Source organism: Mustela putorius, unplaced genomic scaffold (assembly GCF_011764305.1).
Source record: "Mustela putorius furo isolate JIRA1106 unplaced genomic scaffold, ASM1176430v1.1 tig00003983_pilon_pilon_pilon, whole genome shotgun sequence".
Classification (NCBI taxonomy): Eukaryota; Metazoa; Chordata; class Mammalia; order Carnivora; family Mustelidae; genus Mustela; species Mustela putorius.
Genome location: NW_025422123.1, coordinates 10,034,354 through 10,049,531, shown reverse-complemented (window position 1 = coordinate 10,049,531; position 15,178 = coordinate 10,034,354). Strand labels below are relative to the sequence as shown.

The 15,178-nt window shown below is 40.2% G+C and overlaps 1 protein-coding gene across 1 annotated transcript; it reads right to left on the bottom strand.

The window, feature by feature from the left end:
* Window positions 1-9,373: 9,373 nt before the first annotated feature.
* LOC101678002 (histone deacetylase complex subunit SAP18) lies at window positions 9,374-9,869 on the bottom strand. Its single transcript, XM_013061295.2, has one exon. It carries the CDS (start codon window positions 9,852-9,854, stop codon window positions 9,396-9,398), a length of 459 nt encoding a protein of 152 aa, XP_012916749.2. The 5' UTR covers window positions 9,855-9,869; the 3' UTR covers window positions 9,374-9,395.
* Window positions 9,870-15,178: the final 5,309 nt, after the last annotated feature.

Below are 15,178 nucleotides of genomic sequence, written 5' to 3'. Positions count from 1 at the left end.
CAGGAGCAGTCTCTGATAAATGGACCTGGGATCTCTAGTGAGCCCTAGATGGTGTTCTCCCACCCATGTCTTACATCCTGAAGTGCTGGTTTGTGAAAGCAACAGCGCAGCTGCACTCATACAGGTGTGGATGTTGTCCCCATATATGTGTCCTTTGAAAACAGTGTTTCTGAGGAGCAGGAGGATTCCTTGCAATATACTCCTCTCTGCTTTTTAATAAAGATCTCAGGTGTTAAAGCAAACAGGGCACCCAGCTTCAAGAGACCTTGTCAGTTTCATGCATCTGTGTATATACTCAACACTAAGCTCTGTCCACGTTCTTTGCTGCTGGATAAATGGGGAAAGAAAGTTCTCTTCCAGCTCAGAAATCAGGCAAGTGCAGCCTCCCCAAATGCCAGGCCCCCATGCCCCATACCCATGTCCAACCATGGAGGTGGAGAAAACAATGTACTCACGTTTATATATTTTACATCAAGTTCCATTTCACATCAAGTTCTTCTCCAGCTCATGTATAATCTCTTTATGGGATTTTTAAAAAATGTTAACAAAAGGAATTAAAAAGCCATACCAGATTAGAGACATTAACCAACATAAAGTTTAGAAATAAAATATATTTTATTTTATAAGTATAAAAATAGTTTATATACATTTTCATCAAGACTCTCATTGAGTTTCTTGTAGGCACTTGAAATCTTTATGAGAACACGGCCTGGAATAAAACCAGATATTAAGGGGAAAAGTCACTGTGTGGATTTTGTAAAGATATTAAATAAATTAAAATAATGGAATGAAGCACAATCTACTGCCACCCTCTGGTACCTTGAAGCATCAGGCCCTGTGGCATGTTGGAAATACCGACAGTGTGTCCGTGGCAGGGTTGGTGCCAGAGGGACCCAGGCACCAGCAAACTTACTCTACAACACTGCTCATCCAAAGAATGCCAACTTTGTCTTCAGATTCACATCATGCTTTCCGTATCTTCTCATTCCCTAAGCTGAATCTTGTTTATCCAATTTTTAAATTCTCTTATGCAAGATTACCATGGTCATTATAGTAACTATAAGAATAAATGACTTATTTTTATCGAATCCCCGGAGTAATCTGATTATCTGTCAAGTAATAAAAGATAAAGGTTATTTTATCTCATATTAGTTCTTGTATCATTTTGGAAAATATTAATACCATAGGAAAATGCAGCAAGGGCAGTACTCTGCCTTATATCTCCAGGGACTACACCAATTCTTTGAAACAAGTACAGTCACATGGAGAATGTTCTGAGCTTAACTCCAAAAGCAGCAAGACAACCACCTGATATGCAAAGTACATCTCTTACAGTTTGAGGCAGTGTGATGCATCTCTGCTACTAAACTCTGATAAAGGTGAACAAGAGCCTGTCCCTGTTCACTTATCTGCAGGAACCGAAGGGGTCTGAGACCTAAGAACTGGAAAAAAAACAATCATTTCAAACAACCACCAGACCATAATAAACAATAACAAAATATGTTGGGTAGATCCTCCCACAGCCTGGTAGGAATTCCTTGGGTAAACTGAAAGGCTGCAGCTGAAGGAGAATTAAAATTAAGACCATTGTAGATACAAAGAAAGAAACAGAACACCAACTAGACTATGACTTTGATGAGGGAGCAGGAGGCTGGCTGAGGACAAAGCAAAAGCTGGCACCTTGCACCCCCTCTTCACCCTTTCCCCTCCATAAGTGTAGCATCCCTCAGGCAGCCCTGACTGCCATGAACAATAAGCAAATAGTTAACTTGCAGAGCTCACAATCCTGCTAGACAGGAGTCTCCCTTGGCTTACAAATGTCCTAAATCTCACTAACAAAGACGATTGATAGCAGGATTGTGACACCCCACCAAAAAGTCTCCCAACTATCTTAAATGTTAATGGCTGGTCTAAAGACAACATTGATCCAGCAGCAAGGGCAAGGCCTCCGGCAGGCCTGGAACATCCTGGCACCTTGTAGGCCCTCTTTAGCATATGAAAACTCCACTGAAACCTCCCTTCCCCTCACCTTCCCCCAACAGCAGGGTACATAACCTGCCATCCCTCACAACCCGGGGCAGCAGCTCTTCCTGCCCACGGGTCCTGTCCCCGTGCTTTAATAAACCACCATTTTGCACCAAAGATGTCTCAAGAATTCTTTCTTGGTCATCGGCTCCGGACCTCAGCCCACCAAACCTCACCTAGGTTCTAGAACTTCATCAACTTCAGCTATCAACTTTACACAAATGATACTTGTTGGGCCGGCAGGAAGGGCTACTAAAGATGGCGAAAGTTCCCTCCACAAGACCTGAGCTCGGACAGGAGAACAAAGGCCCAAGCAGGAATCTGAGACCCCCGCCCCGGGCTCCCGTGGACCAAAATGGGATCCCGATGAGCAGGCGGGATATCCAAACAAGGGAAACTTCCAAAAGACCCCTGAGCTTCCTCCGAGACCCCTTAAAAGCCCCCTCCTCCCTGCCTTGGGTGTGACTTCCGCCACTCTGCTTTCCAGAGTGGCGGAACCTCGCCCGAGGGTGCCCACCTCCTCCCGGCACAACTGAAACTCGCTGGAGAGCGTTTTTAATAAATCTTGCCTTGCACCCACTTTGCCTGGTGTTGTGTTTATCTCGCCGGAAAAAACTTTACAATACTACGGTGCCCTGTTTTAGAAATAGGACATGTGACTCTCGGGGTGACTGGGTGGCTCAGTTGTTAAGCATCTGCCTTCAGGTCATGATCCCAGAATCCTGGGATTGAGCCCCGTATCTGGCTCCCTGCTCATTGGGAAGCCTGCTTCTCCTTCTCCCACTCCCCCTGCTTGTGCTCCTCCTCTTGCTATCTGTCAAATAAATAAAAATCTTTTTTAAAATTATATTTATTTATTTGACAGACAGAGATCACAAGTGGGCAGAGAGGCAGATAGAGAGAGGGGAAGGGAAGCAGGCTCCCCGCTGAGCAGAGAGCCCGATGAGGGGCTTGATCCCAGGACCATGGGATCATGACCTGAGCCGAAGGCAGAGGCTTTAACCCACTGAGCCACCCAGGCGCCCCAAATAAATAAATAAAAATGTTTTTTAAAAAAGACACATGACTCTCAAATGGCCAGTCTAATCTCCCTACCCCATCTGAAGACTAAGAAATTCATCCCTGTCCTGAAAATGTCCACCTGGATATCTCATTAGGTACCTCACATTCAACATGTCTAAAAGTGAATTCATCCCATAGTCTCTAATCCCAGCTCTTGGCTGCCAGCTCACAGACAGTTCCATGGGGTTGATTGACACTTTACCCATATGTCACACTCAATGACAAAGACTCATTTCTTTGTGAAATCATGTCCCTTACTCATCCTGGTTCCTTGGGCAACATATGTGCCAGTCCTTCCCTGCCTAGGAGAGAATGTATGTGGGAATGACTTGTGACGTCTCTGTGGACCCCATCATCTGTCCCATGAGGGGTGGGGGATGAGTCTCCCTAGTCTGTCCCCAACAATACAGTCAAACTCACCACTTGGACCTCTTAGGTCTTGCCCCTCAAGCTCTTATCATTTCTCTTGACTCCCAGCTTGTTCTCTTCCAAACCCTCTTCCTCCGAGGTGCCAGGGATCCTTGAAAATCAAAAGTACCAGGTCATTCCCCTAGCCCCCATGGTATCCCAAATAAACCCAACTCCTCAGCGTGATGCCTACTGTGAACAATGCTGCTTAAAATAACCATGGCATGGTTGGGACAGAGACTCTCCTCAGAAGGTTATAGGTGCATAACTTGTAAGTCCCTAAGCAGCCTGTTATTCTAGGAACCTCTAACAGAATAGCCTGCTGGACAAACCTGAGAGCGAGGGCAGACACATCCCCAGCACTTACCCACACCACACCAAGTTATCAAGATACCCACCCTCCATCCTTAATGACACTGACTTCATTTCTCCCATAATTAAGTTTTCCTAAAGCAACGTGAAACAAATCAGAGTTCTTCACAAAGGTAACCTTCACATGATCAAGAATATGATTATATTAATATATCATTTTATCTTTTAGTGATTTCAGACACTGAAATAGTCTGAGTTACTTTCACATCCATTTTAAACCCATAAATAACTCCTGGCTGGAGATGAAAAACAACAGCAACAAAAAAAACCCCACTTCAATTACTTGAAAATTAAGGACTCCACTCTTGGCAAGTCAGATCTACTTAAAAAAAAAAAAAAAAAAAAAAAGTCTCAAAATAATTGTGCTCAAATCAGAGAGATTCAGGCTACATTCAAGGCAGTCATATCCCACCACCACCCCGCCCCCACCAAGACCATCATGAACTTTATCACTACAACCTTTTATCATGTGGATCTCTGGGAAGCATGTTGCCAAAACAAAAGCAAGTGCTAGCGGGGCTCTCTAGTAAAAACGGGCACTACTGAACCTGGTGCTTAGTTCCTGAGGCTCCTCCCCACCCAGAGTTTTCTCCCTTCAGGCACGAAACAGCTCATTCACTCTTTGGGCAGGAACAGAACACCTGGCCTTATCCTTGTGATTCCTGTCTCTCACAGTTCATGGAATTTAAATGCTGACTTAATAGCAGCAGCAGTCCTCTGTCAAAAGAAGGATTAGAAAACATCTTTACTGTGATTAGGGAGCTGCCAAAAGTGTACCTTGAAACGGAAAATGAAAACAGCCTATAATCTACAGAAGTTTATTCTTAAATATAGCAATATGTCTAAAATGTGGCATCACACACATTTATTTACTTCTAGCCCTGTAATCTAATTTTTCATAAACTACATTTGAGAAGAAAAAAATTTTTTTCAAGAGGGTGGAGCAGAACTAAATACCCACCCAAACGGGAACCAATGTGCTGGTCTCAGAAATCATATCACTGTATGTACTGGATCAACCATTTCCTTTTTCCCTTTTAGGTTCTGAGAAGACATTCTGGGAAGAATGTAACTACAGTAAGTACAGTAGTATGACTCAGTCTGAGTAAATTACATTCTTAAATGGCAATATTAAAGGAATTTAAATATATACATATTTCAAAACCATGAACTTGACATTGCTAAAAGTCAATGTCTACCAACAGTTCTTCCCTAAAATTCATACAAATAGCTGATAGTGATATCACTCCAATTTTAGGAGCTATGAACAAACATGTCCAAAATTTTGGACAATGCTATATAAAGATACAAATTTAGTCAATAAGCAGAATGGCCTTTTAAAAAGTTGAATAAAATTAGAGTATTACTGGTAAGAACACATAGAAAGTTTTCATTTGACGTATAGATTAGTCATTGGACTATTAATATATTTTCTACTAGATAATTCTTCATCAATTCATGGTATAAATTTAGAGAAACCGAATGGAGATTATTAATGGACATGAATAGCACAGAACAGGTGCTGAACATGTAGGCATACATATTTTCATTTATATTCAATCACGGATAATCAGAATATTGTATTTCCAGAAAGCACAGAGCATTGACTGAGTCACACGCTCCTGCCTCCATGTTACTTCAAGTGGAATCAGACAAAAAATGACAGGGTGGAAGCCAACCAACTGTGGGCCTAAAGTTATACTCTATGAATTAAAGTAAACCTGACCAAAAATGTAGTTAGAAAAAGGAGATATTTTTTTCTGACTATTCTCAAAATATCAAATGTGATGAGAAAATATAATGGAGGCAAAAGCAAACTATATGCAGATAGGATATGTTAAATACACAAGCGTGTATCCTACAGATTAGAGTCACCAGCACTGAATTAGTACAGAGGCAGATTAGTAACCATGAACATGTGACTAAACCTGAAAGGCCTTTCCGGCATCTAAGAATAGCCCTCAGTAGTTGCCCACCCACAGCCCCTAGATGCAGTCAGAGGTGCTCTCCTCTGGTCAATGTTAGTACTATACCCGTAAACAACATTCATGGAGGGAAAAAGCAAAAAAGCATTTGAGCACCAAAGTAATTAAGGACAGTAATAAGTTATAAATCATTGAAAAAAATCTTGGAATCCACGGGTCCACAACAAAAAATAAAAAGGCAAGAAAGCAGGGTTCCTGCTAAAAGTAAAATGCCAAGTGCCAACTGGTAAACACAGAGGGAGTGTTAGAGTTAGAAAATCATCACTCAGCAACAAGTAAACACTGGCCCCAGGCAAAATTCATCAACAGATGCTAAATCAAAGGAACAAATGTTAATGAGGAATAAGATATTTGCATAGTCTGAAAGTTTTCTCCCCCAGATAGCTTATTAGTAACAGTAGTAGAAAAAAAAATATTAACTTTACAGTGGAGAAATCAGACAAACCCTTCACTGGGCAATCAAAATCAGTGTAACAAATGAGAGGCAGATGAACCCTTTATACCCAGATTTGATACTCACAGGACACAAAATAACTTAGCATTCTAGCCAAGAATCTACCTGGATCTAATCACAAAGACCTCGCATTTCCGAGGTAAGATCTTGTGTTCCTGACAATACATCCCCTTTTAGGGTTTCTGATACAGGTTTATTTCCTACCAATTCTTCAGCCAGTATTAAATTTATTTATTTATTTGTTTATTTATTTTTGAAGACTTTATTTATTTATTTGACAGAGAGAGAGATCACAAGTAGGCAGAGAGGCAGGTAGAAAGAGAGAGGAGGAAGCAGGCTCCCTGCTGCACAGAGAGCCCGATGTGGGTCTCGATCCCAGGACCCTGAGATCATGACCTGAGCTAAAGGCAAAGGCTTAACCCACCGAGCCACCCAGGTGCCCCTTTATTTATTTATTTTTGAAGAATAAAATTATTTCATCTTCCTCTGACGGTCAATCCCGTGCTGGTTGAAGAAGTATGTTGAGTTCTGTGAGCCAAACAAAGGGTTGTAGCTACAAATCTAAACATTCTTCCCTTCTTGGAGAGAAGTGGAGTCCCTTTAGACACAGAACAAATGAACTTTTATATATTGGCCTAGAACAGGTGGCCCAAAGGACATTGTTCTTTTGTAATAAAAGGCCAGGAGCTACTGCTGATCTCTCAGTGACAAACATAAGATGTTTAGGAAGAAGAACTTGTGAAAATGAAAGGCTGGTCAAGGAGACTGGAAAAGAACAGGGTGCTATGAAAGCAAAAAGATTGGAAGCATTTTCATAAAGTGGGTGCTCTGGACAGTAATCACCCACAGAGAACTCAAGGGGCACAAAGATTGGGCAAAGGTCAGAGCATCTGCAGGAAGATGCAATGATGCCAGACAAGCCTCTGGTAAGTTCCTTCACCTCCTCTCTCCAGGTAACCTCAAGGAGCATCAATATTCTCAGCTGTATGATGATAACTAGGATATCTACTTCACAGGTTGGTGAGTATAGTGTTTTCCTGTGCTCTGAAGAGAAATAGTGGCTGGTTAAAGTGTGTGCATCCAGACATGAGTACCAAATCAGTTCAATCTGCATGATACCCAATAATAGACCCATATGGCTTTCTTTTTGGGTGAGTACTTGTTTTCTAGAAATAAACTCCACATACAAGGCATCAACTTAGAACTAGTTACTACATTTGTTTCCATATTTGTTCCTTATATATATACACAAATCTATGTATTTCTTTCAAATACTTTAATATACTTAAAATGTTTCAGATTTAAACATCTTAAACTTTAAACTTAATTAAACCTTAAATTAACTCAAATTAAAACTTAACAAAAAAAGACAAAGCTCGCCTACCTCTCCTAAGCTCCGCTCAGTGCTCCTCTTATGTTTATTCCTCCATTCCTAGGGTCCCCAAAAGAGAAACTGTCCATCTCCTATTATCAAAAAAAGAACACACACAGTATACTCTACTTTCCTCCACCTCATAGCCTTTCCCTTTATTAAAATACTTGGCACTTCAGTTTTAAGTACTGACAATCCATAGCTAAACTGTACCAAGAATGACCCATTAGAGAACAGACACATCTGAGTAACCACTGGTGGTTAGAAATGAACCACTGAGAGTACTTCTAGTTTCTGGTCCAACATGTAAAAAGCTTGGAAATCATCACTCTCTTACCCACATCAAGAAACAAGCCAAAGAAATTGAAAAACAAAGTGCTTCTTAGATTCATTAGAAAATTAGGTTCATAGGTAAAGATATGCCCCCCAAACCAGAGATAGGCAATATGGAGAATCATAGTTTACTGGCAGCAGAAACCAATGCTGGGGCTAGTACTATAGTTTCACCTGTAACTGATGGTTGCTGGAGGCTCATCCTGGAGAAGCTTCAGTTAAAAATTCCAGGGTGCTCAGTCTTACAGGGGAGTCTCACACTTTCATGACTATTACTGCTAGAAGCCCCCACCAAGTTCTTACTATGAAGACAGGAGAAAATTCCCCTGGGGCTTCTGGCAGGAGAGGGGGAAAATAACCATTTTGAAATCTGCCCAATGTTGTTCTGCTCTTGTTTTTTCCTGTACAAGGAAGGCCAGCCTTCAAGAGAAAACTGTTTTACTAAAGCCTCATCTGACCTGAAGAAGGACAATTAGCTAAATCCAGCTCTCTAGCCTTCATGTCTCAAATAAGGGGGGGGGGGGGGGGGTCAGGGGGATGAAGGCTAAGAAACTCTTCTGAAGGTCATATCCCAGGTACCGTGACCCACTAAAAATTAAGAATACCCCACAGAACAAAAAAATGGAGATTAAATATAAAATTATAGAATTATCCCCTTCCTCAATTACTTTACTATTTATATCACCCATCAACAAGGTTGACATCTGACTTCATTTGGAAGGATTTTTGAAAGACAAGAGGGGGTAGAGGGAAATAAAAACAAGGACATCAGAGGAAAACTGAAGTTTGAGGTTCTTACAGATAAAATTATATAGGCCAGAAACTTGGATCTCCATAAAGAAATGAAAATGAACAAAAGAAGACTCATTTCAAAGGGAGTCAGAAAGCCCTGAAGGGGGAGTTACTATGCACCAGCACTTGTACCATCTACAGACCTCAGCAGGAAAAAAGCAGTATGTTTGTATTTCCCAACAAGAAACAGCTTACCACTCCAGGAGGAGGAAAAATGTCCTCCTGCCCAGCAACAGCTCAGCCATGAAAAGTCCCCATAACCCTGAACTCTCTCCCTCCTTCAGTGGGCTTTCATTCCCACAGCCCCTAACTTCCTCCTTTCCTCTGTAAAAGCAAGTTCTCCTCCTTTGTTTTCTGCATTTGCCTATGGTTTGTCATAGTTGCACACCCCAAATTGCAATTCCCAAATAAACTAATGTTGCTGGCTATTTTACTTTTAAGGTTGACATCAATGAAGAGCATTAAAGAAGAAATAAATGAAGGTAATTAAACTTTGTGTTTCTTATTCTTTTTTTTTTTTTTTTGAGGGGAGGAAAAAGAATTTATTTTACATAACTGAATGAAAAATAATTCAAGAAATAGTAAATAAAATTTAATATGGTCTCATGCGCCCCGAAGGTGGTGGTGCCCGATTTGGAGGTGTGATTGCTATGTCCAGATAGTCTCCTATTTGGAACTTCTGCGACTGCAGGGTCATCGAGTCATCAGTCCCCTTCCTCCCAGACATGGTGCTGCCAATCTCCTTTACTCGATAGCCAGGCCTTTTAGGATCTGTAAAAACAATTGCACAATTGAAGTGTGTGCCCTTCTTTCTAGCTTCTGGGTAGACTTCTTTTACTAAACTAGTCAGTTCTTTCAAAGTTGCATCCATCCAGGTGTAGATCTGCAGCTCGCTGGACGGTACATTTCCGCAGGAAAACTCGTCCATTCGGTGGTGGCGGCCGTTATTGGTGGTGAAAACACGCAGCAGCAGCGGGCACGTTTTCTCCAGATCGATCGGTTTCTCCGGCTCCTTAATTTCCTCCTGGGTAACGCGCGACTCCACCGCCATCTTCCTCCTACGGCCCGCGAGACCTGTTTCTTATTCTTAATAGATAACTCTTTACTCAAAGTAATAATAGCAACAACATACAGAGTGGTTCCAGCTTGTGGATCAAGTCCCAATTAATGACAACAGTACTACAGAGGACAGGATGGAGGAATGGTAATGTTTTGCCACAAGGAATCTGTGCCCCCAATCCCCCCCCCCCCCGTGAAGTGTATGGTGCAATCTGAAAATCGACCCAGACTAGTTGTAAATATATACTGCCAAACCTGAGGGCAACCACGAGAAAATATATTTTTTTAAAGTATAATCAATATGACAAGAGAGGAAAGACAATGGAACAGAAAATGCTCAATTAAAACCAGAAAGGGCAGAAGATGGAGAAGATTTTTTAAAAAGAAAATGAACAAGTGCGAAGAATTAAAAGCAATTACAAGTATGGTGATATTAATCCAATCATGTCACTAATCATTTTAAATATAAATGGTTTAAATGTATCAATTAAAAGATCAGCATAGGAGACAACAAGATTCAAGTATATTCTGTTTACAAAAAAGCCACTTTTAAAATATAAAGACACATATAATGTTAACAGTAAAGGAATGGAGAAGATATGCCAAGCTAACACCCCAAAAGAAAGCTAGAATAGCTATAGTAATTTCGTTAAGAGCAGACTTCAAGACAAAAAATGATCCAGGATAAAGAGAGGCGTAACATTGGGATGAAGGAATCAATTCTCCCAGAAGCCATAGCAATACTTCATGTGTATGCACCCCTCAGAGAGAGCTGAAACGCCTGAGGAAAGAGATAAGCCCACCATACTGGCTAGAGACTTCGGTACTCTCTCTCAGTAACTGACAGGTCCAGCCAGCAGAATAACATGTGGATAACAGAACTGAAGAGCACCATCAATGAACTGGTTCTAAACTACAGAATACTTCACCTAACAGAAGAATGTACATTCTTTTTTTTTTTTTATTAAAGATTTTTATTTATTTATTTGACAGACAGAGATCACAAGTAGGCAGAGAGACAGGCAGAGATAGAGGAAAGGAAGCAGGCTCCCTGCTGGGCAGAGAGCCTGATGTGGGGCTCGATCCCAGGACCCTAGGATCATGACTTGAGCCGAAGGCAGAAGCTTTAACCCACTGAGCCACCCAGGCACCCCACATTCTTTTCTTTTTAACAGTCAGTTAGCTAACATATAGTACATCCTTAGTTTTTGATGTAGTGTTCATTAGTTCATTAGTTGCATATCATACCCAGTGCTCATCACACATGCATTCTCTTTAAGCTCACACAAAACATTCGCTAGGACATACCACATTCTGGGTCATAAAACATACCTCAGCAAATTTAGAAGAATGGAAATCATACAAAGAATGCCCCCCAGACCATGATGGGATCAAACTAAAAATCAGTAATAGGAAGCTAGCTGGAAAAAATCCCAACATATTTGGAGATGAAACAACATACTTGTAAGTAACACATGGGTTAAAGAGAAAATCAAGAGAAATGTAAAATTATTTGAATGAAAATATAACACACCAAAATTTGTGCAATACAGCAAAAACAGTATTTAGAGGGGAATTTATAGCATTCAATGTGTATATTAGGAAAGAAAGATGTAAAGTCAATAATCTGAGCTTCCAATTTAGGAAACCAGAGAAAGAACAACTTAAAGCAAGCAGAAGAAGAGAACTAATAAAAATTAGAGCACAAACAAATGAAAACAGGAAAACAATAAAGAACAGTCAGTGAAATCAAAAGCTAGCTCTTTAAAATACTTCTGGTAAACCTCCTGCTGGGCTGACCTAGAGAAAAATAATACAATAATAAGAATAACTTGTTTTATTATGCTCTGCCCTATCACACGTTCCAGATACTGCATTTTTTATAAATTGGAAGGTCTGTGACAACCCCATGTAAAGTAAGTCTATTGGTGCCATACATATTCCAACATCATTTGCTCACTTTGTGACCCATATTTTGGTGACTCTCAAAAGTATTCAAACTTTATAAAAGTGTTTAAACTTTTATAAAGTTTTAAAGCTTTTATAAAGTTTTATAAAAACTTTATAAAATATTAGTATTATATTTGTTATGGTGATCTGTGACCAATGATCTTTGGTTACTATTATAATTGTTCTGGGGCACCATGAACCTCACCCATGTAAGACTGCAAACTTATTAAATGTGCTCTCACTAGTCCACGAACCAAGAGCTCCCCTGCCTCATTTCCTCTCCTCAGGCTTCCCTATACCCTGAGATAGACAATATTGACATTAGGCTAATTAATAACCCTATAGTGGCCTTAAAGTGTTCAAGTGAAAAGAAGATTCATGCATCTCTTACTTTAAATAAAAAACTAGGGGTGGGGTGCCTGCGTGGCTCAGTGGGTTAAGCCTCTGCCTTCCGCTCAGGTCATGGGGTCCTGGGATTGAGCCCCACATGGGGTTCTCTGCTTGGCAGGGAGCCTGCTTCTTCCTCTCTCTCTGCCTGCCTCTCTGCCTACTTGTGATCTCTGTCTGTCAAATAAATAAAATCTTAAAAAAAAAAACACAACTAGATGTGATTAAGTTTAGTAAGAAAGGCATGTCAAAAGCCAAGATAGGCTGAAAGTAAGGCCCCTCTTGCACCACAACAGTTAGCTGAGTGGTGAATGCAAAGGGAAGGTTTTTGAAGGAAATTAAAAGTGCCACTGAAAAAATAAAATTAAAAATAAAATGAAAGTTCCACTCCAGTGAGCAAATTATAAGAAAGCAAAACAATCTGACTGCTGATATGGAGACAGATTTAGTGGTCTAGATAGAAAATCAAACTAGTCACAACATTCCCCTAAGCAAAAACCCAATCCACGGCAAGGCCCTAACTCTCCCCAAGCCCATGAAGGCTGAGAGGTGAGGAAGCTGCAGAAGAAAAGTTAGAAGCTAGCATGGGTTGGCTCATGAAGTTTAAGCAAAGAAGCTCTTTCTATAACATAAAAGTACACAGTGATGTAGAAATACAAGTGCTGATACAGAAGCTGAGCAAGTTATCCAGAAGATCTGGCAGATCATTCTGTGCCTCCTGTGAGTGCAAAGGGGATGGCTCCTGTCCTATCTATGCTAAACAATAGATTTTCAGTGTAGATGAAATAGCCTAATATTAAAAGAAAGATGCCATTTAGGACTTTTGGGATCTTCATAGCTAAAGAGGAGATGTCAGTCCCTGGCTTCAAAACTTCAAAGGACAGTCTGACTTTCTTGTCAGGGGCTAATGTAGCTGGTAACTATGTTGAAGCCAATGCTCATTTACCATTCCCCAAATCCTAAGGCCCTTAAGAATTATGCTAAGTCAACTCTGCTTGTGTTCTGAAAATGCAATGGCAAAACCTGGATGACAGCACATCTATTTACACTATGGTTTACTGAGTATTTTAAGCCTACTGTTGAGATCTACTGCTCAGAGAAAAAGGTTCCTTTCAAAATATTACTGTTCATTGACAAGGCATCTGGTTTTGCAGGAGCTCTGATAGGTACCTTGAGATTAATGCTGTTTTCCTGCCTCCTAGCTCAACATCTGTTCTGCAGCCCATAGATCAAGGAGTCATTTCAACTTTCAAGTCTTACAATTTAAGAAATATATTTCATAAGGTTATTACTGCCATAAACAGTGATTCCTTCAATAGATCTAGGCAATGTAAATTGAAAACCTTCTGGAAAGGATTCACCCTCTTAAATACCACCAAGAATATTTGTGATTCATGGGAAAAGGTCAAAATACCATTAACAGGAGCTTGGAAGAAGTCACTGAGATGCAGTGGAGACACCAAGAGAAGTGGATTCAGGAGTGGAATGTGAAGGTGGGAATGAATTGCTGTAGTCTTGTGATAAAATCTGAATGGATGAAGATCTGCTCTTGTGAATGAGCAAAGAGTGGTTTCTTGAGATGGAATTCACTCCTGGGGAAGATGCTGTGAAGACTGTTGAAATGACAACAAAGGATTTAGAATATTGCATAAACTAAGTTGACCAAGGAGGAGCAGGGTTTGAAGGATTGGCTTCAATTTTGAAAGAGGTTCTACTGTAGGTAAAATGCTATCAAAGAGCACTACATGCCACAGAAAAATAACTTGTGAAAGAATTCATTGATGTGGCAAGTTTCACTGTTGCCTTATTTTAAGAACTTGCCACAACCACCCCAACCTTCGTAGCCACCCCCCTGATCAGTCAGCAGCCATCAACATCAAGCAAAACCCCCCACCAGCAAAAAGATTACAACTCACTGAAAGTTCACATGATGGTTAGCATTTTTTAAAAGAAATACTTTTAAACTAATGTACATACTTTTTAAAAGACATTATGCTACTGTACACTTAACAGACCAAAGTACAGTATAAGCATTACTTTCATATGCATTGCAAAACCAAAAAATTTATTTGACTGACTTTATTGTGGTGGTCTAGAACCAAACCCACAATATCTAGAACCAAACCTGTACTAATATCAGAAATTAAAGAGTAGCATCACTTCTGACCTCCTAGACATTAAAAGAATATAAACTTTATGCCACAAATTTGATAACTTAGATAAAACAAATGAAGTTCTTGAAAGACACAATCTATCAAAACACACACAAGAAATAGATAATCTGAATAGGCCTATGTCTGATAAAGGAATCAAATCAACAATTAACAATCATCCAAACACAGAAATCAACAGGCCCAGATGGTTTCCCTGGTGTATTCTACAAAATATTTACATATTTGGAGAAATGATACCAGTTCTCTACAATCTGTTCCAGGAAATAGTAGCAAAGGGAACACTTTCTAATTTATTCTATGAGGCCACCATTAACCTAATACCAAAACAGATAAAGATATAGCAAGAAAGGGGTGCCTGGTTAGCTCAGTTGATTAAGCATCTGACTTTGGTTCAAGTCACAATCTCAGGGTCCTGGGATGGAGTCCCACACCGGGCTTCACACTCAGTGGGGAGTCTGCTTGTCTCTCTTCCTCCCTGCCCCCCAGATCATGTTCCCACTCTCTCAAATGAATAAATAAAATCTTTTTAAAAAGGTACAGCAAGAAAGAAAAACTATGAACTAGTATTCCTCATAAAGAGAGATGCAAAAATCCTCAACAAGGTATTAACAAACCATTTCCAGTAATGTATGAAAAGAATTATACACCATGACCAGTGGAACTTGTTCTGTGTATGCAAGACTGGTTCAACATTCAAAAGTCAATCAAGGCAATTCATCACATCAACAAGCTAAGGAAGAAAAGGGAAATTATGTGATCCTATCACTGACCTTCCACCTTCACAAAAATTATACTCAAAATCTAT